The following is a 19,960-nucleotide window of genomic DNA, read 5'->3' as shown; positions in this document are numbered from 1 at the left end:
CCCAACATGGTAGGAAAAGAACATGTCAAGATCGTAGACAACATGTGTGAGGACATACTGCGGGGAATACATGGGATATATTGTGTGCCAGTGAGGGGAGAGAGCTGCAGAAGACATGCTATGTTTTGGAGAGCAGTACAAGATTTGATAAGAGACCAGTTGTGGCAGGCCTTAAATGTCAGCCAGAGGAATTTGGATTTGATCCAAGAGTTAAGAGGAAGTCAGTAAGCTCAGGCTTATACTAGTAAATACGCTGCTCTCGCCATGCACATGAGATACACTGGGGAGTGTATCTCAGAGTATTAAATCTTTGCAGTCTCTCCCAGCGATCAACAAAATTTCCAGCCCCTCCTGGTGGTTAGCAAAAGCTCCCTAGTAACCATCTACCAGCTCTGTCACTGGGAAGCCCCTATTACCTGCCTGGGCAGCTGGTGATGAGAGTAGAGCTGTTGCTTGTGTGCATTTTGGACTGCCTGGCTGTTGTCTTCTCAGCATTGCCAAAAGGACCAGTGAGCCACAGAATTGATAGCAGGAAGGAAATTTAGATATCATCTATCTAGTCAGTGGAATCCTTTCTTCAAATAGAAGCATAAAAGGACGTTCAAGATGTTGAAGATGACACCTGTGGTGCAAGCTGGGATGGGGGCCTGGAGGCCCATCCACATGGCCTTTCACCCATTGGGGTCCCCCAAAAGGGACTAAGAAGGGCATCATGACTTCCTATTTCAAAATAGAAATCTAATCCAAACCAGTATTTATAGATGAGGAATGGTACAAGAGGGCAAGTGACTTCTTTCTTTTTGACAGATGTGACTGATTCTGGAGATGGCCCAAGTTGGGCATAAATAGCAAATTTGCTTTTTGCCTCTTGATCCACTTCCTTCTTCAGCTGTGGCCTGATCATACTCATAGCATATCCTGCAACCCAATGCCCTTGGGCTGTTCCAACATCCTCTCTCTGGGAACTGCCCTTCTTGGACAGGGACCCATGCTCTAGACCTCCTTGCCATCTAAAGTTAGCTATTCAAGGTCCTCTTCCCTTAGAAATCTATTCTCAGCTAGATGACTGCCACTGCCACCTGATCTGACCAATGAATCATGCTAATGTGTTACTAAGTTCTAATATGTAAACAAGTTAATTCTCCTGGATCATACAGCTGTTTTTCAGTAGTGATCTTTGGAGACAGTACTCTTAACTGAAGTCAGTAGCTCTGAAGGCAGGCTTTCAGGCAACACGTAGACCTGGCAGGAGTACTTCTTTATACCTCACTTGGCCTCCTGCTTCTCTGCCCTTATATTGAGCCGACTCAACTGCGGTATGTTTGTCCTATGCAGCCAGACCTCAGGCTGCCTCCAGGAGGGGTTTTGGACTGGTCTTATAAGAATGGACCAAAGGAGCAGCTTTAAGAGAAACCTCCCGAGCCTCACTATCCTTCCTACCTCCCTCTCAGCTGCCAGTGATACCCAGGGTTCCTGGGTGATAGGACTGGCCTGCACACCTCAAGAAATAACACTTTTTCCACGCAGTATCGGGAGCTTACTCCAGGGCTCCCTGGCTGAACCCAAAGGCCTTGTGTTTCTGGGTGACCATAGGAGGGGAGCACTTTGAGAGGGACTTGGCAAATGGAAAAGCTCTAACCTGTGTATGCATCCTGTTGAAGTTGAGGAGAGGCGGAATATACTCAAGGTTATATAGCAGGTCTGAGTTCTGGGCCCTGTTCAGCTCAAACCAACCCTGTGGGGCCAGCCATTTCATGGGGACTCAGTTTTGTTTTGTTTTAAGATTTTATTTACTTATTCATGAGAGACAGAGAGGAGACATAGGCAGAGGGAGAAGCAGCTTCCCCTAGGGAACCTGATCCGGGACTCAATCCCAAGACCCTGGGATCACGCCCTGAGCTGAAGGCAGAGGATCAACCACTGATATACCCAGGCGTCCTGGGGACTCAGTTTTTAATCTGTACAGTGGGAACCCGTAAAATGACAGTGGGACACCAATGTGGGCAAGGAGGAACATGGTGAGTAATGAGTGTGAGAGTATGGAAGAGCTAAGCAAATAGAGGAAATATCTATTGTCAGATAATTAAGTCTTTATCAACATAATCAGCCATGTTGAAAACAGGCCTTTATGTTGGCCTCACAGGAACAGCTGTGCTCGAAGCCCTTGCTTTTCACCAGACTGGCTATGGGACATAACACCACAGCATGTGGCTGCAAACCAAAATACTCTCATTGTTTGGCAAAGCGGCTCACTTTTCATCTGATTGTGTTTGGGACACATAGATACAATTTGTCAAGAAAACCTTGATTCTAAAAAATAAAAATAAATAAAATAAAATAAAATAAAAATAAAAAACCTTGATTCTATTCTTGTTTTTTGCCCTAATCTTGGGTAGGTCACTTGAGCTATATGAGCTACTCTGTTGATATGTAAAAAATGGGAATAATAATGCCTATTTTTTTCCCTCTTAAGAATTTTATAAAGATAAGGTAGGAATATTTTTTGAAGACAAAACTTCTAATAAAAGGCAGTTGATATTATTATTATTATTATTATTATTATTATCAGTATTACTATTATTGCCAGGGCTAATTTCCAAGTATGTGCTGTGCCAGGTTCACATTAGCACAGTTCTGTTGACTGGGCTGTTGGAAATTCTCACCTTGTGATCTGCATACAGATTTCTGATGCAGCTTCCAGAAGTTTTCATTCGCCTCACTTATTTATCCTTTTTTTATAATCCTGGGGAGAAAGTAAGGTTTGAAAAGAAAGGGGACTTCTGTTAGCATTTTATATAATAACTGAAGCTATATATCCTCCAAGTCCCAAACTGTACAATAAAAGTTTTCTTGGATACTACTTTTCTCCCATAATTCCTAGCACATAGCTTATTAAGTTATTAACCAGCAATTTCTCTGGCAGCATATTAAACTTTACTTTTAAACAAGTCACAGAGGGGGGGAAACATGCATCTCTCATAAAAGGAATAAAAAACATACACCCTCTAAAACGATTTCCCCAGGCTTTGAACAAATCCCAAGCCCCACACAAGGTCTCTTTTTCCTCATTCTCTGCACATAACTTGAGTGTTAGTACATTAATGAGAAAAAGATGCCTAATAGAAAGACGGAAAAATATGAGGGCCTCTTGGGGGGGTGTGGGAGGCTCCCTGAGGGTCCTCTGAAAAGGCAGGTGAGCCTTAATAGAGGGAAAAGGCCTTGAGGTTGTGGGTTTCCTCTTGAGCAGCGGTTTTGCCAGGGAAGCAGAGGCGGCTATGGCCTGGACCCTGACCTATGAAATGCCCTGGTGCCTTCTACAGACAACCTGGGCTTTGTCGAGTGCCTACCCAGAACCCTGGTAAAGGGGTCAGGGCCCTGTTTTCACAGATTCCATACCCTGGAACAAAAGCTGCTTTTCCAGGGGAAGCCCCAGTTACGCTGTAGCAGATGGCTAGGACATTTGGTCCCTTTCTGGACAGACTCACAGCTCCTGGTCTCTTGCTTTGGGCATAGGCAACTCAGTTCCCTATAAATTGGTCAACCACCAGAGCAGGGCATGAAGATGGCTTCACTTTAAAAGGAAAATTCAAGTAGGAGAGCCACGGGGCAGCTTCTCCATGTGGGTGTGAGTATAAACACTTGCAAAGCTCCAGACCGAGGAAGGCTGGATGGAAGTTGGAGCATACCATAAAAATGCAGCTCTGCCGTCACACCCCCTCTGGGGAGGGCAAGGTAAACGAGCAGTCCTGGGTAGCCAGCCAGACCCTGCATGCCGCTGCCAGCTGGCTCCAAGTGCAGATCTAAATTCTGGATGTTACAGTGGGGGAAAATAACTTGTTTAAAAATATATATTCTGCAATTCATGACCATTTGGCATCTTGGTTTAAACAAATCCCCTATTGTTTCTCCAAGAATGCCATGTGATGGTTGCTTGGCTGGGGGCTGTGGTAAAAATGGAAATGAGAAGGGAGAGAGAGGTTCTTTTTTATTTAATTTACACTTCCATATTTACATGACCTAATGTGGCCTGCATCAAAGAAGTACCTCCTGGCTCCAACCCACAACAGCTCTTCCTTTTATATTCAAATGTAAAGAGAGGCAGCTCTGATGCTGTTGGGGGCAGCTACCATTGCAGGGAAGAGAACTGCCTAGGATTGCAAAGATGGCCATCTTGATCCCTGGGAGACCAAAGGAAGGTCAACCAAACACCCTGTGTCAAGTCAGCCATTCAGATTGTCCTCGGAGGCTGTTTTCTGTTGGTTAGTCAGGAAAAGTTTTCCTAGAGGGCAGGTTTTGAAGTGAACTTTGAATAAAGGATGTGGTGTGGCTGGACATGTGTCAAGTCTGGGGTTCGTGGCAGGATATGGGAACATGTTCCAGACTGTTGACTCCCCCTTTCTTTCTACTACCACCTTCCCTCTCTCATAAGTCTTTTCTTGCCCCTTCCCCCACTACTCCCCTACCTTCTCCCCCCCGCTGCTCCCCACCTACCTTCCTTCTCCCCACCTACTTACTTTCTCTTTTTCTGGTTTTCTTCTTCCCAGCCTATTCGGTGCCTGGTAGTAGTCCCCAGGATATCGCATCATTAACTCCATTGCTGGCTCCCTGAAAAGAGGCAGCTAGTGCTTTCTGCTCATTGTCATGGTTGAGAACAGAAGTGGTCTAAATAGGAGTGAGCATGTGTGGGGGCCAGGATTAGAGCCTGCAGTGGGCTACGATGAGCCCCTGCTAGGACTCCAGCTCCAGAGTCATTCTAAGCCATTAAGCTTATCAACTGCACTTGTTAGACTTCCTGGTATTCATTCATCCTTGCATGTGGCAAGCATGTTCTTACCATTGTATCTGCTCCAGTGAGCTCTCCTCCCTGGATTCCTTCTTGCCCTTCACTGGCCAGATCCTTCCATGTTTCCAGACCCCTCCTTCCATGACATTCCCTCTGTTTTTTGTACATTTTTTTTTGTGTGTACACACACACACACACACACACACACACACACACACACAAGGCCATAAATTCTGCAAGGCCAGAACTTTCTCCTTTCTCTCCCTTTCTGTCCCAGGTAGGATATTCCCCATGGAGCTCAGTAAGGGTCTCTAGATTAATAAAGTGAAGCCATAAGTCTAATTAGGTTTCTGGAGGGAGTCATTCCCTGGGGATTAGAGTGACCTCAAACCCTGACTCTGTTGAAGTCCAGATAACAGTCTCTTGACATAGAGACTTAACAGACACTAGCAGCCTAAAGTCACAACAGCTGTCTCCAGCCCTCTGAAGATGTCAGTGAATGCTTCTGGAAGACTACAGTGTGTCCAGAATGACCTCTGTCCCTTCTAGGGGACCCACCAAGCTTCACACTAGTAAGTGGGGATCCTCGCTTTGCTGTGTAGATTTGGCCAGTGGGGTCCCACAGGTGGCTTTAATCCTTTGGAGCTTTGGAACTCTTAAAGGTCACTCCTAAGCTTTCCTTTTGAGTGTTTCACTATATCATTTCCTGTTGTCCTTCCCCTTCCATATCCCCTTTGTACTTCTCATTATTCTCCAAATGTGTCATGTACCCTGGTCTTTGGACTTGCTACTTCTTCTGCTGGGGTCACTCTGCCCATGTTCCTTATTCCAGACTCCTCACTCTTCAGCTCTTGGCCAAGTCACTTCCTAACTTACCCAGGAGGACTGGGCAGGTCCCCTCTTCAGCCATCCTTAATTTTTACTGTGTCAAACTCCTTGTACTCTAGCATGATTGGTTGCATGTTTCTCCTGCTAAAGTAGTGGCTTTCAAGGTTTTTTGACAGGCACTCAAAACAAATACATTTTACATATGACCTAATGTGTATGTGTGCCATATGTGTCTATGTGCACACACATAAGAAATCTTGCACAGTTTGAAATTGTGATAATATCTATATGAGATATGAACAGTCTGTAAGAAAAAAATGCAACAGAAGGGATCCCTGGGTGGCGCAGCGGTTTGGCACCTGCCTTTGGCCCAGGGCATGATCCTGGAGACCCAGGATCAAATCCCATGTCGGGCTCCCGGTGCATGGAGCCTGCTTCTCCCTCTGCCTGTGTCTCTGCCTCTCTCTCTGTGTAACTATCATAAATAAATAAAAATTAAAAAAAAAAAATGCAACAGGGGAATTTACTCAAGTTGTAGCACGTTTCAGTTCAGGAATGTTTGCTTTCAACATACCCACCATCACTTTGGATACCAAGCATAACCCTGTTGATACCATTCAGTATGATTCAGGATGGCTTATTACCAGGAAAGGAAAAAGAAAGGAGAACAAATCAGTCAATGTTTTTACTTAAAGGAGTACCCGGGTGGCTCAGTGGTTGAGCATCTGCCTTTGGCTCAGGTCATGATCCCAGGGTTCTGGGATCGAGTCCCACTCAGGTTCCCTATAGGGAGCCTGCTTCTCCCTTTACCTATGTCTCTGCCTCTCTATTTTCTATTTAGAAAATCTTTAAAATAAAAAATTAATTTTTTACTTAAAATGATTATATTTCATAAATTATTTACCTCTAACACCAAAGATAATTTATTAAAAATTGATCTCAGGCAAGGACTTTATAGCAACAAGTGAAGGAAACAATACTTACCTTGACTGCTTTGATGCACTCTGATTATAGTTGATGCACTCCCTCCCTCCTTCCCTTCCTCTTTTCCTCCCTCTCTCTGCCCCTCTTTTCTTCCATCTGGCTCCCTCCCTCCTTTGTGGCCCCAGATCCTCTCTGTTTCCCCTCACCTCTCTTCCCCTTCTTTCTCTCAGTTCCTTTCTCCCTGTTATGCTGGTCACCATTCACTAGTTGATTTCACAGTCAACATAATGGGTCATAACCTACAGTTTGAAAAACACTATTCAGGACTCTAAGTTCCTTGAGGGCAGTAACTGTGTCCTTGAATCATTTTATCTTCATATTTCCAAAGCCTGGCACTATTCCTGAGCTCTCAGTAGCCTCTCAGTAAATGTTTTCCGAATGAATGGGCCTCAGTTAAGCTCTGCAGCCACCGGGATTCCGGAAGGGACAGAAGTGAATAATTTATCACAGACTTCCCAGGAACTCCTGCTGTCCTCTAGACACTGGGGCCATTGTGGATGTGTCTGGGAAGCCCTACTCTCTCTGCCCTGCCTTCTCCCTCCCCCTAGTTTCCAGGAGAGAGGGCAGGAGGTTTAATGAAGTTCAGAGATTTCCCAAGACAAGAAGTGGATTCATCAGGTTCTCGGGTAGGTATTTGTCAAGGGACAAATGGTTTAAAAAATGGAAGAAAGCAAGATTCTTAACAAGCCCTTTGTTTGATTTTATATATGTAAACTTTGTTCTCCTAGTACCTGGATCCTGCTGCTCCTTCTACAGCCACTACTCTGCCATTTTTCAACCAATCTGTTAGACCCTGACCACTTCTGATTTTTTTTTTTTTTGAGCACTCTAAATCTCTATTATACTGTGCCCCATGCCAGGATTTTTCCATTTGGGGGTAGAAAAAAAATCCCCAAGCCCACCAAAACCCTGTGGGTTGGTTTCCTGTCCAGCTGGCTTGCTGTTCCCCAGGATTTTATTCCCATCATCAAAGTGGCTTGACAGACCAAGAACAAACCTCTGGCTCACCCTGAATTCACAGTGTACCATTTCCAAGTCAGAACAAACATCAAGTAACAGTGAGAGAAAAAGAAAGGGAACAAAATTATTTTCCTGACCTAGAAGCCAGTTCAGAGTGAGGCCCAATTCTGACTCCAGACAGGGATGTTATGTGGCTGTGGCTGTGGCTGTGGCTGTGGCTGTGGCCGTCCTTGAGGGTAGAGCCATGAAGAGTGGACTCCAAGCCAGAATTTCTGTCTGAGTTGGTCTCAAAGGAAAAGCCATAGATGGACTCCTTTCTGGCCCCAGATCTCTGTTTCCTGGAATCAAAAGCAGCAGCATTTGAGGGAGCATCCCACAATCTCATTGCCTACATCAGACTTGGCCCAGAGCCTTTCCATTATGGGGGCAATCAGAGTGGTCCCGAAGTGTTCCCAGGAGACTAGCAAGGTCACCAGCCCATGCCAGGTTCAAAAAAGGATGCAGAAACACTTTAGCCAGGCAGGGGGCTCTAAAGATTGCCAACCTTTCCTCTATTCATTTAGAAATTCTAAAAAATATATGAACTTAGCTAAAATCTCATAGAAGCTAGGCTCCTCATCACAGTTGAAAGTCAAACCAGCTTCCCCCAGATTTCCCTTCATGGTTCTGTATGGCTCTATCAACAGAAAAACATCGGAGAGGCTATGATTCTGAGGCCACATGGGAGCAGTCAGTGCAATTTTTACACTACGGAGCACCCAGTTAGCACGAAGTAGCCCATCTTCTGAAGGCCTGGCCTGCCTTATTCTTGTTCCTATTTTTCAACACATTCTCTATTCTTCCCATCCTGATCTTCCCGGGTCCATAGACAGGCCAGACTAATTCCTTCCCATATCTATTGCCCCCTCTCAAAATGCCCTTCCTGATCAACTTTGTCTAGCTAAAATCTTTCCATCCTTCACAGCTCAGTTGGAATTACATCTTTATTAACCTTTCCCATTTCTCCAATCCACCCTGTTATTCTTTCTCTTCACTCCTTACATCCTGTCACAAAGCTTGACCTTATTCTTGTCTTCATAAATGGACAGAATTCTCTGAGATCAGAAATCAACTCATGGACCTCACTTCCCAGCACTTAGCACAAAGCTAGATGCTCAGGGGATTCTCTCTGCTATCCACAGGCCACTTACTCAGCCCTGTGCTAGCTATTTGATGATTCATTAACCCCTAGCATTGGCTTTTCTCACTTTGTTTCTTGAGTGGCCCTTTATTTGGCAGAGGGAAGTCCTACCTGTTGAATGGTAGAAATGCCAGAATTGCAAATTATGTCATTAAAGAAATTTTCATAAACTGTGGGCCTTTCATAGGGAGTAGAAGAATAAGGACAGGGAGTTAGGATTGAGAGACCTGGGAAAAACTAGATAGAAACAAAAGGGGTAGGATTCGGAATAAAAATTCCAAATAGATAAAAGTTTTAAGCAACAATAAGAAAAAAATGAAACTGTGAAGTTCTACAAGAAAATATGGGAAAATTCTGTATATAAACATATATATAGATATGGATATGGATATAGAGAATTTTGAAGAAAGTTTAGACTTTGTAAGCATGATATGAAACCCAGGGGACAGAAATAAAAATACCAATATATTTGGCTGTATAGAACTAAATGTTTTGAATTATAAAAACTATAAAGTTGAAAGACAAAACTGCAAAAATATTTGTAGTACATTTGACAAAGAGTAGATTTCCTTAATATATACAGCAAGCTCCTACAAATCAACGAGAAGACCACCACCAACATAATGGACAGGGAATTGAATACATTTTACAGAAAAAGAAGTTCAAATACCTTTTTTGAAAAGCATATAAAGTGATGATCAGCTTCACTTATAACAAAATAGTTGCAACTTAAAATGATGAGATAATGTTTTTTTCACTTGGTAAAAGTAAAAAAGTTTAATTGTGCACTGTGTTGGTCAGGTTGTGGGAGACTAGAATTCTTACATGCTGTTGGTAAGAGTATGAATTGGTTACAGTCCCTTTGGAGAACATCTTATTAAAATCGATCATAATTTTATATGTGCAAATATCTTGATTCATCCCTTCAGCTTCTAGGAATTTCTCCCCTGAGTACTCATTTATATGCACAAAACTGATGTACATATACATTCTTTATTGTTTTTAGCAAAGTATCATAAACTAAATTATTTCAAAAGGGGATTGGTACCTCCGTGACACAGAGCAGTCTACAGTCATTTAAAAATGAGGCAAATCTCTGTTTTTAATGGAATGATATCGAATATATATAAGTGGAAAAAAGTAATGCCTAGAACTTAGTATATAGTAAACTACTATTTTTATAAAAATAAACAAGTAGGTAGCTATAGACAGATGCTTGTAAATGAACAGAATGTGCCTAAAAGACATACTGAGTAATAATGTGGTTCCTTCCAGGGAACAGAATATGAGTAGAGGACAGTGGATGGCAAAGAACTTAATTTTCACTGCATGCCCTTTGGTACTGGACTTATTTTTATACCATGTGCACATTATCTATTTTTTAAAGCTAATTTTTAAAAAAGAGCTAGGTGGGGACGCCTGGGTGGCTCAGTGGTTGAGCATCTGTCTTCAGCTCAAGGCGTGATCCCAGTCTGGGGATTGAGTCCCGCATTTGGCTCCCTGTGAGAAGCCTGCTTCTCCCTCTGCCTGTCTCTGCTCTCTGTGTGCCTCTCAAGAATAAATCAATAAAATCTTAAAAAGAAAAAAAAAAAAAAAAACGAGGTGCAGTATGAAATTAGGCCAAGCGTGAGGTATACATATAAACTAGGAATCATGGTAGGGTAGGAGTTGAAGCAAGCTGCTAACTATAGAGGAAGCAAGTCAGTAGAACATAAATGAGACAGGTCAGCCACGGAGAGACTTCGACACAAGACAGTTTTAAGTCAGAAGTATCTGATTCGCTTTTCATGTGAGAGCATATGCCAGCCCTAGAATATGGGCAGTTCAGGCTAGGGTAGGAATAAACTTTAGAGAAAGGATAAAACTGTTAAAATGCAGAGAGTGAGGAGGATGGGTTTAGCGGTCAAGTAAATGCGATTTCCCTAGCCAGAACACTTGTGCCATTCTCTAATCTCCGGTTGGAAGCAGACAAGGGCAGGGAACGAACACTGCGGGAGTGTCTGCCATGGCCCAGCAGCGAGGCGGGCCTTCTGGTTGCCCTGCCACATCCGAAGCTCACAGTGACTCACTACGCAGTGATTAGTGTTCCCATTGTACAAGTCAGGAATATGACTCAGGTCACAGAAATAGGCGGCAAAGCCAATATTCAAACCCAGATCTGTCCCTTCTCTTTTTACTACTTGTACTGAATTATTAGTACACCAAGGAGGGTGGGGCCTTTCTTCATGGTCAGTCTGAACTGAGGCTCAGAATCAGGGGACCTTCAGCAGCACTGTTCTCAGAAGAAAGTCTTCATTCTTCTTTTTTTATCCGGACCCCTAAATCCAAGCCCATACCTTTCCCAGCGTATGGTTCAAAGAGTAAAGTGAACTCCATTTATTGAAAGAGAAAAAAATTCCATTTGCCAGGAAAGGAATGTGTGTCGCAGTGTTTGTTAGTGCTTCCGTGTGTTTGTTTTTCAGCTGGTTATTTTAAGTCCATAGGTCTGGTTTGTCCTATGGGAGTGCAGTTCTCCTTTCTCCAAAATGCTAAGTCAGCGATACTTGTAACCAATGATTCTTTCCCCCCAGATTTGTCCACTAAACAGGAAAAATAATAGAATATAACTCCCCCTGCCAATCTCCTTGTTTTCAAATAACTGGGATAGGATACTGGGTTTTGTTTGTTTTTAGTTTGTTTTATTTGGAACCAGAGCATAGAGTTTTTTATCTGTTTTGTGTATGCATATCCCCAACCTCCACCATATGCTCTAGGATTTCATTTCCTCATTTGACTTACTGACGTGTTTTTACTATTGGTGATTAAATGTCTAAAAGCATTTGCCATGAAGCCCTAGGCCTCATGATAGGCCTATGAGAAAATACCTTTTTCTCTTCTGTGTGACCCAGACCTCAGAGAGAAAAAATATCAATTTATCTCCTGTTCTTTACCTTTCTAGGCAAAATCCATGTTTGGTGACCAGAGCTGTATATATTGACATTCTCTTCCTGTTGACTCGCTGCCTTGACAAACTCACAAAAGGCAACCAGCCAGGTATGATTCATAGTTATATCATATTTTGGAATGATGATGGATCTTTGAAATACAGGTGGGGCTTATAGTGGTTCTACCACACACTACCCCCAGCTTTGACTTTTGTCAAACTAACCACACATCAAAATTAAGCATGGTATCATATGGTTCCCTCATAGAAGCTTCTCAAGGAAAGTTCTTGTTGAATGGGAAGTTTTTCATTTATTTTCTATTTGGTCTTTCAGGAGACAGTGTGGACTCTATTCAGATATCCCGTGTGTTTCAGAGACCTTGGCTTTTTCCCCTTCCGTTGAATTTTCTTTGAAAGTTCATCAATTTCAACAACTGAGAGTCTATGCTTCATTCCGTGGAGCTGAGTTGGGCTCATTTGATCCTGGAGTCTGAATACCTGAGACACTGTCCCAATCTACCCATTACTGCCTTAAGATGTGTTTTTTGGTCATATATGTTTCTATCAGGCGCCAGATCCATATACAATTGTTCTGTTTTAATCATGATTCAGAGTGGTTTTCTTAAAACAGAGAAGGGCAACTCCAAATTAAAAAAAAATTTTTTTTTGATGTGTTTATATAAGAGGCTGCAGGAAGTGCTGTACATGAGTTCCAGGCCACAGACTGAAACTGATTTTCATCAACACAAACTGGAATGCAGGGTAATGAGCCTGCAACTGGTTAAAATCAGCCTCTTCTAATTGATTAGGCCTGTCTAAAGGAGGCTACAATTACAAAGTCACATTCTGAGTACAAGCAGGCCAGGCCTTTCCTCTGTTACATTTAGTCTGTCAATGATTTGTTGTCTTCAGTAAATATATTCAGGCTGTCAGAGTCCGGCTCTGTCCATATGGAACCCTGTTCCCAAATTCAAACCAATTTAAAGTGCTTTGAGGGGGAGGTGCGAAACCACCTCACCCGGATCAGTGTGTATTAGCCCACAAAGCCCCTGTGGCCATGCAGAGGTAAGAAGAACACGCCTGGATTTTCATCAGCTCCATATCCCTGCATAGGGGTAGCTATTGTATCCATTTGATGGAATAGGATCATATAGTTTTATAGCTATAAACCAGTCCTAGTTTATGCCTCTTGTCCCAGCATAATTATTAATAGTGCCCCCCCTTCACTCTTGAAAGTGTCCAGGTTTGCAGCAGAAATTATAGATCACCCTCTCTGTAAGGGACCTCAGGGTTGCACCACCTTATTTTACACTTGAACTAACTGGGGTGCAGAGATTATAAATCAGATGGTACCAAGTAAGTTGTTCCTGGTTTCCTTTATTTTTGTATTTCAGTTCCAGATTCCATATAGCTTTACAGTACTTCTCTGCTTAGTAGCTGAAGGACTTTGGCCACGAAAGAGTTGCTCATGACTAATGAGTCCAGCCTTTGCGATCCTTTGGAGTTGTGTGGTTGATTGTAATCATCAGTTTATTTGAATTAAGTTTCTCCCCTCCCCTTTTTTTTTTTAAGATTTTATTTATTTATTTATTGAGAGAGAGAGAGATCACACATAAGTTGGGGGAGGGAGGAGCTGAGGGAGCTGAGGGAGAGGGAGGAGCTGAGGGAGAGAGAGAGGCATATACAGGGCTCCATCCCAGGAACCCAGGATCATGACCTGATCATGAGGAGCTGAGGGAGAGAGAGAGGCATATACAGGGCTCCATCCCAGGAACCCAGGATCATGACCTGAGCTGAAGGCAGACACATAACTGATTGAGCCACCCAAGTGCCCCTGAACTAAGTTTCTCTTAATGTATTAGTACCTTTATTCCTTGTCCAGGGGGGTTCACCCTTGAATGTTGTGGGTTTCCCTTCTCTGTTCTCCAACTGCCTGCCCTTTACTGATGATTGGGCTCCTCCATGAATGTGTTGGTCTTTTTGAACCATCCTTTGCTCCAAAGTCTTGCGTTATATAAGAATTTGTATCCCAGTTAAATGTGGTCACAGCTGTCGTTTATTTTATGCAGCAGTATTGTACTTGCATCAGTGCATCATTCCTCTGAACAAATTAGTTACTCTGCAGAGTAGGATGCAACAGGGTGGGTGTTCTTGCCTTTGTTCTAGTATGACAGCCATCGCTCTAAATATTTTATCCTGCACTGCCCAGTATGGCAGTCACTAGCCAGCCACATGTGACTCCTAAGCACTTGGGATGTTGCCGATCCAAATGGGAATGTTTCATAAGAATAAAATACACATCCAACTTCAAAGAGTTTGTATAAAAAAAGAATGTGAAATTTCTCATTTACTTTATATTGATTACATCTTGGAATAATATTTTTGATATATTGGGTTAAATTAGATAAATTATTAAGATTAATTTCACCTGTTTCTTTTTACTTTAAAAAATGTGGCTGCTAGAAAATCAAAAATTGCATATATGGCTCCTATTATATTCCTATCAGACAAGTAAGGATTTTATCCAGTCCCTTGGAGTTTGCCCACATAAGCCACAGATGTGTGTGTATATATGCATGTCTATCTGTATGAATGTTATATAATATCATATATCCACACAAACAGTGGTAACAAATTTTCCTCCTTTGAGGATGGAACTGGATATTTAGAACTAACCAAATGCCAAATACAATGGCAATTAAGATGGATGGTACTGTTGAGGAAAAAAATGAACTGTGAACTTAAAGTAATAAAATCTATTCTTATGTGTTTCATAAATTGTTTCTGAAGGCAGTTTGAGCAATAGCCAAACATGTTCCCAAACAAAGCGATCACTTACTGAGATGTGTAGACTTTAGTATGATTTCAAAATAATGTCATGACATTATAATGTGTTACCTTGCAAGTACCTTGAAAGAATGAATAGTGCCTTAGATTCTTTGCCCCTGGGCGGCCCTCGTGGTTCAGTGGTTTAGCGCCGCCTTTGGTCCAGGATGTGATCCTGGAGACCCGAGATCGGGTCCCACGTTGGGCTCCCTGTATGGAGCCTGCTTCTCCCTCTGCCTGTGTATCTGCCTCTCTCTTTCTCTCTCTGTCTCTGTGTCTCTCATGAATGAATGAATGAATAAATAAATAAATAAATAAAGATTCTTTGCCCCTCAGCTAAGCACATAGCAAGCCATCATTAAATGGGTTATGAACTGAGTGAAATGCAGAGTTTTCCTCAGTTTTTAGGATAGTAACAGTTGTCATCAAGATACAAAAGTCTTACTGAAATTCATGTATCTATCAGATGTAAATTCATTTTCTCAATTCAAATGGTATGTTGATATCATGTTATCGTGTTCATATCATGTCTATAAATGTGCACATACTTCCATTATTAGCTCACACAAAGCTCAGAGTAGGTAGTATCATTTAGGCTCTGAAGCCATAGCCCTGGGTTTGAATCCCAGATCTGCCATTTAGCTTTGTGACCTTAGGCAAGTCATTGAATCTCTTGGATACAATTTTTCTCAATTGTAATTGGGGGTGATAACAGGATCTGTATCTTAGAGTGGTTGTTCACAAATTTATGTACATTCCTATATAAAGAATGTGCTTTGCATCACACAGAATAAGTGCTCAATAAATATAAGATATTGTTATATTATCATGATCATCATTATCATTAGCTGGAAACATGCATCTAATCCAGTCCCCTGCAGCCCCTCACATTCACAATTCTCTTATTTTAAACATCTTCAGGAAAGAAGAAATGCCTGCTTTCCTAGGAAAATACTGAAACATGGCATAGCCATCATAGAATGTCAGAAAATTGGGCAGCCCAGGTGGCTCAGGGGTTTAGTGCCACCTTCAGCCCAGGGTGTGTAGTCCTGGAGACCCGGGATCAAGTCCCGTGTCGGGCTCCCTGCCTGGAGCCTGCTTCTCCCTCTGCCTGTGTCTGTGCCTCTCTCTCTCTCATGAATAAATAAATAAAATCTTTAAAAAAAAAAAAAAAGAATGTCAGAAAATCCACTTGATTAAGGATGCTCCTGCCCCTCTGATTGATTCCAAAAAAGTATCATTTTTTTTGTTGCTCATTTATTTTTTCATTCATCAGAAATGACATGCTAATATCAGACAGATTGAATACCTATAGCTAGAGATATGCATACATGTGTTTTAGGCTTATAAGTAAGTGCAGTAAGGGATTATAGGTGCTATAAAAAGAGTCTTTATAGGATTCATTGGAGGCACCCAAGAATGGAAGTACATTTCTATTTGGGAAGATAGGAGGGCTTCATAGAAAAGAAATGGTTGAGCTGAGTTTTGAGGGAAAGTAGAGATTGACCATATGTGCAAGGTGAAGGTGGGCATTATAGATAGAGGGAGAAGCATGGCCAGAGCCACAGAGGTACAAGTCAGCACAGCCTTCACAGAGCTAGGACAGTGACCCAAGTGTCATGATGGAAATGAGGCTGCAGAAGCAAGAACTCAATCATGAAGGAACTCACAGGCTAATCGAAGAGCTTGTACTTGACCTTGTGGACAAAGGAGAATCAATTTGAAGGACATAAGAGTCACATTGTGTGGTTTTTAAGACAAGGTGACATTTCCTTCTATGCTCCCATCCTTATGAACTAAGTTCCAGTTGTCACCAAGAAAGAATATAACTGAAAATCCATTCAAGGAATGTCAGGGGGATTTGTCCAGACATTGTGATCATCAGCATTGGGGCTCTGGGAAGTGGGAGTGGGGAAGCAGAGAACCATACTGAACGTAAAGGCAATATCGTGCTAAAAATAGTTGTCTTGGAATGATGCCATGAGGGGGGTTTCCTCCTCTTATTTCCATTTTACAAATCTTAAACACCATAATTCTGGTTTATTCATAGGGGAGTATATATTTGTATTTCAACAGTGAATGTATCTAACTATGAATCTTGAAGGTGATTAATTATTTCCAAAAGGAATGAAGTAGTATCCATTTCAGGGAAACTTTGGTTGGAGGAGAATCTGTCCATCTCCTCGCAAACACTATTCGATACATGACCTTGGAAGGCTATTTCCACCCCTACATTGTCTCAGAACCACGTTGAGAGGCTGGGGGCATACACAAGGAGGAGAACCAGTGCAGGGGAAAGGCAGGGAAGATGATTAGAAAAGCTTCAGATAATGATGTGTTTTGTGTGATTCAGACTTTTATCTTAGTGCTTCCCCATCCTTTGAGGTTTCCTCAGCCATTAACTAGGTTTTAAAAATTCCAGATCTGGGGGTTTTGTTTTGAGTTCCAAAGTGATTTAAACCCACAGGACTTTCTGTCCCCTGTATTCTTTTTCCTCTTCTGAATCCAGCTGTCATCATTCGTATACATCAGTTTCCTGCTGGAAAGAAAATTATAGTCTCTGGGTGGAGTTGGGGGATGAGGAAGAAGAAGCCTAACCACCCCAAGCACTCCGAGGCTGTCTTGCAGGCCTAGGCAGGGATGGGGAGACACAGCTTTCACTGTCATTGGAAACCCACCTACAATTCGTCGCTCTCAGGTTGGACATTTTCCATCCTACTCTGCAGTCAGTGTACAGGCTGTTTCCCTGCCCTTGAAATGTTTCTAGGATGCCCAGCGTACACTTATTCTGAGGAAACATTTTCAATACCAACCTCCCTCCTGACCAACAGTTACTGAGCACCTAACTCTGTGCCAAGCATCATGCAAGCATTTTGCCTCATTAATGAGGGAAATAGTAGTGGTCCTTCATGTTAGACGTGAGGACACCCAAGGCGCAGACACAACTTGGCCAAGTGTCCCAAGAATAGTAAGAGAACACAGCCTGAGATTCCCCACCACACAGGGCCAGAATCGGGAAAACCACTACTTCAGTGAGGGTGTCCTGGAACCTTCTGGGTTGTTCCAACTTCCCATTCCTCTTCCTCTCCTGTAGGACCCCCAGGCCTCAGGGACGGATCACCTTCACAAGGAGCTTCTAGATCACATGCTTTCATGGGGACTTTCTTGCCTGCATTTCTGTCCTCCATGCCAGCAGTATGTGGAATAACGTGAGGGTGTACCTGGGACAGAAGCAGTTGCTAGAAAGAGGAAGCTTGACTGCTCCCAGGCAGCCATCTGCCCTTTTCGTCTTTGCTAGTGGACCTACGGCCCACGAAATGCTTCCCAGTACCAGGCTGCTGGCGGCTACATTTTGTGATTTCTTTGTTAGTTGGGATTTATAGTTCAAATCTCATCATTCTGCCAAATGCAATAAACATTTTGTTTTACTGGAATGTAACTTTTATTACTGTTATTATTTTTCTTCTTAATGCCTTAAAAGTGACCAGCTTGTGGGCGTGAAGTCAGAATCCCTAAATAGTCTGAATGCCAAGTCAGTGTGCTTTGTAGATCAGTATAAGATTAGAAGACAGGCTCTCATTTATTACTACTTGTATTTATATAATGGAAGTTAGGTAATGTAAGCGCTCCCAAAGGCCAGCTCAGATGTTGATGATGGTTAAATGGTAAAACCTGTGACAAGTATCCAACAAGGCCTTGTATTTGTACTGCCTTGAACATGAATAATATATGTGTGACATGAATAAATATAAGGTCAATGATTTTTATGACATACTAACTTCCTTTACCTAAGTTCCTGGGAAATAGAGCCAAACAATTACAGAGAATAAAAACATTGGCAACTTACAAACACCTGCTTTGATTATTTGGTCTAATTAGGTTAAATTTAACCAATCCCATCTGAACAAATTGAAAACAATTCTTATCTGTTCCCTTGGTCATGTACTTTTATCGGTGTTGGATGCAGATGTGTTTAATATGACACAGTTGGTGCTATTCTCTTAGCTCTGGGTGGGAGATAAAAGGGAATTGAGAACATATTTTTAGAGTCTTCTGGGGACTTTTTATTTCTGGGCCTGCAGCTATGAAATTTCAAGGAAAAAAAAAACAGGCTTTGTTGTCAATAAATTAGTTGCTTTTCTCCAAAACACTGAGACTGTCATCTGAACGGTTGCTTTTGCCAGAAATATCTTTCCCAGGGAACAGTGAGCTCCTAAAATAAGCAGATGATTCTAGCTGCCTTTCAGAAGTCAGAATAATAGAGGATGTGTTATTAGATTGCTAGGTTCATGTGGTGTCTACCCCTCGTTAATTCCAAGCGTGGTGCTGAAGACATAGGCCCATGGTTCTTAGAATTTTAAAGTTTAGAAACCATTTAATCAGTAGGTAGAATGGAGACTATACCAATTAAATGACTTGCCCAAGGTCACACAGCTGGTTAGTGAAATAGTCAAGCTTCCTTGGCTTCTGGTCCGATGCTTATTTCTATAACCAAAATTAAGAGCCTCCAGTAGTGTGAGTTGGGTTAAGTGTCTGGATCTGTAATGGAACCATATCTTGAAACTGTCTTACCACCTTTCCACCCCAGGAGTAAAATACTATTCAAACACACATCTGTAATTTCATTTTTTTTTTTTAAGATTTATTTATTTATTCATGAGAGACACAGAGAGGCAAAGACACAGGCAGAGGGAGAAGCAGTCTCCACACAGGCAGCCTGATATGGGACTCAATCCTGGACTCCAGGACTCCCTGAGCCGAAGGCAGACACCCAACCTCTGAGCCACCCAGGAGTCCCTGTGATTTCAGTTTTCTTCTGTGTTCTTGTCTTGCTACACTCCAGCAGCCCTCATCACAGATAATCTGATACTAGTTACCCATGTCAATTAAATTAGTTAAGCAGGTTGTTTTTGAAAGCTTGGGATACAACATGTAGCCTTTGTGTCTGGCTTCTTTCACTTAACAATGTTTTCAAGGTTCATCTGGTTGTACATGAACCAGCACTATGCTTTTTTATGGTATTCCATGGGATCAGTATACCACATTTTGTTTATTCATCAGTTGATGGACATTTAGGTTCTTTCTACTTTTTTGGCTATTATGAATAATACTATTATGAGGATTCATGGACAAGTGTTTGTGAGGATGTATGTTTTGAGTTCCCTTGGGTATTGACCTAGAAGAATTGCTGGGCCATATGCCAACTCTAAATTGAACTTTCTGAAGAATTGGCAAACTGTTTCCAAAGACTGCATCATTTTACATTTCTGCCAGCAATGTATATATATAAGGGCTTCAATTTCTCCACATCCTTGGCAGCACTTGTTATTGTCCTTCTTTTTTATCATTGCCATCCTGGTTGGCATGAAGCAATATTGCATTATACTTTTGATTTGCATTTCGCTTATGGCTAGTGATGTCAAACATCTGTTCTATTGCTAACTGGCCATTTGTATATCTTTAGGAAAATGTCTGT

At 42.1% G+C, this 19,960-nt stretch overlaps 1 protein-coding gene across 2 annotated transcripts in view; it reads left to right on the top strand.

Annotated features, from left to right (window-relative positions):
* The window catches only part of THADA (THADA armadillo repeat containing), a 329,408-nt gene that overhangs the window by 235,861 nt on the left and 73,587 nt on the right, over positions 1–19,960 (top strand). For both annotated transcript variants that reach the window (XM_025992555.2, XM_025992556.2), the window contains exon 32: positions 11,674–11,768. In XM_025992555.2, coding sequence (XP_025848340.2) covers positions 11,674–11,768 — 95 coding nt within the window. The remainder of the gene's footprint in view (positions 1–11,673; positions 11,769–19,960) is intronic.

Source organism: Vulpes vulpes, chromosome 16 (assembly GCF_048418805.1).
Source record: "Vulpes vulpes isolate BD-2025 chromosome 16, VulVul3, whole genome shotgun sequence".
NCBI lineage: Eukaryota > Metazoa > Chordata > Mammalia > Carnivora > Canidae > Vulpes > Vulpes vulpes.
This window is presented reverse-complemented; position numbering and strand designations above follow the sequence as displayed.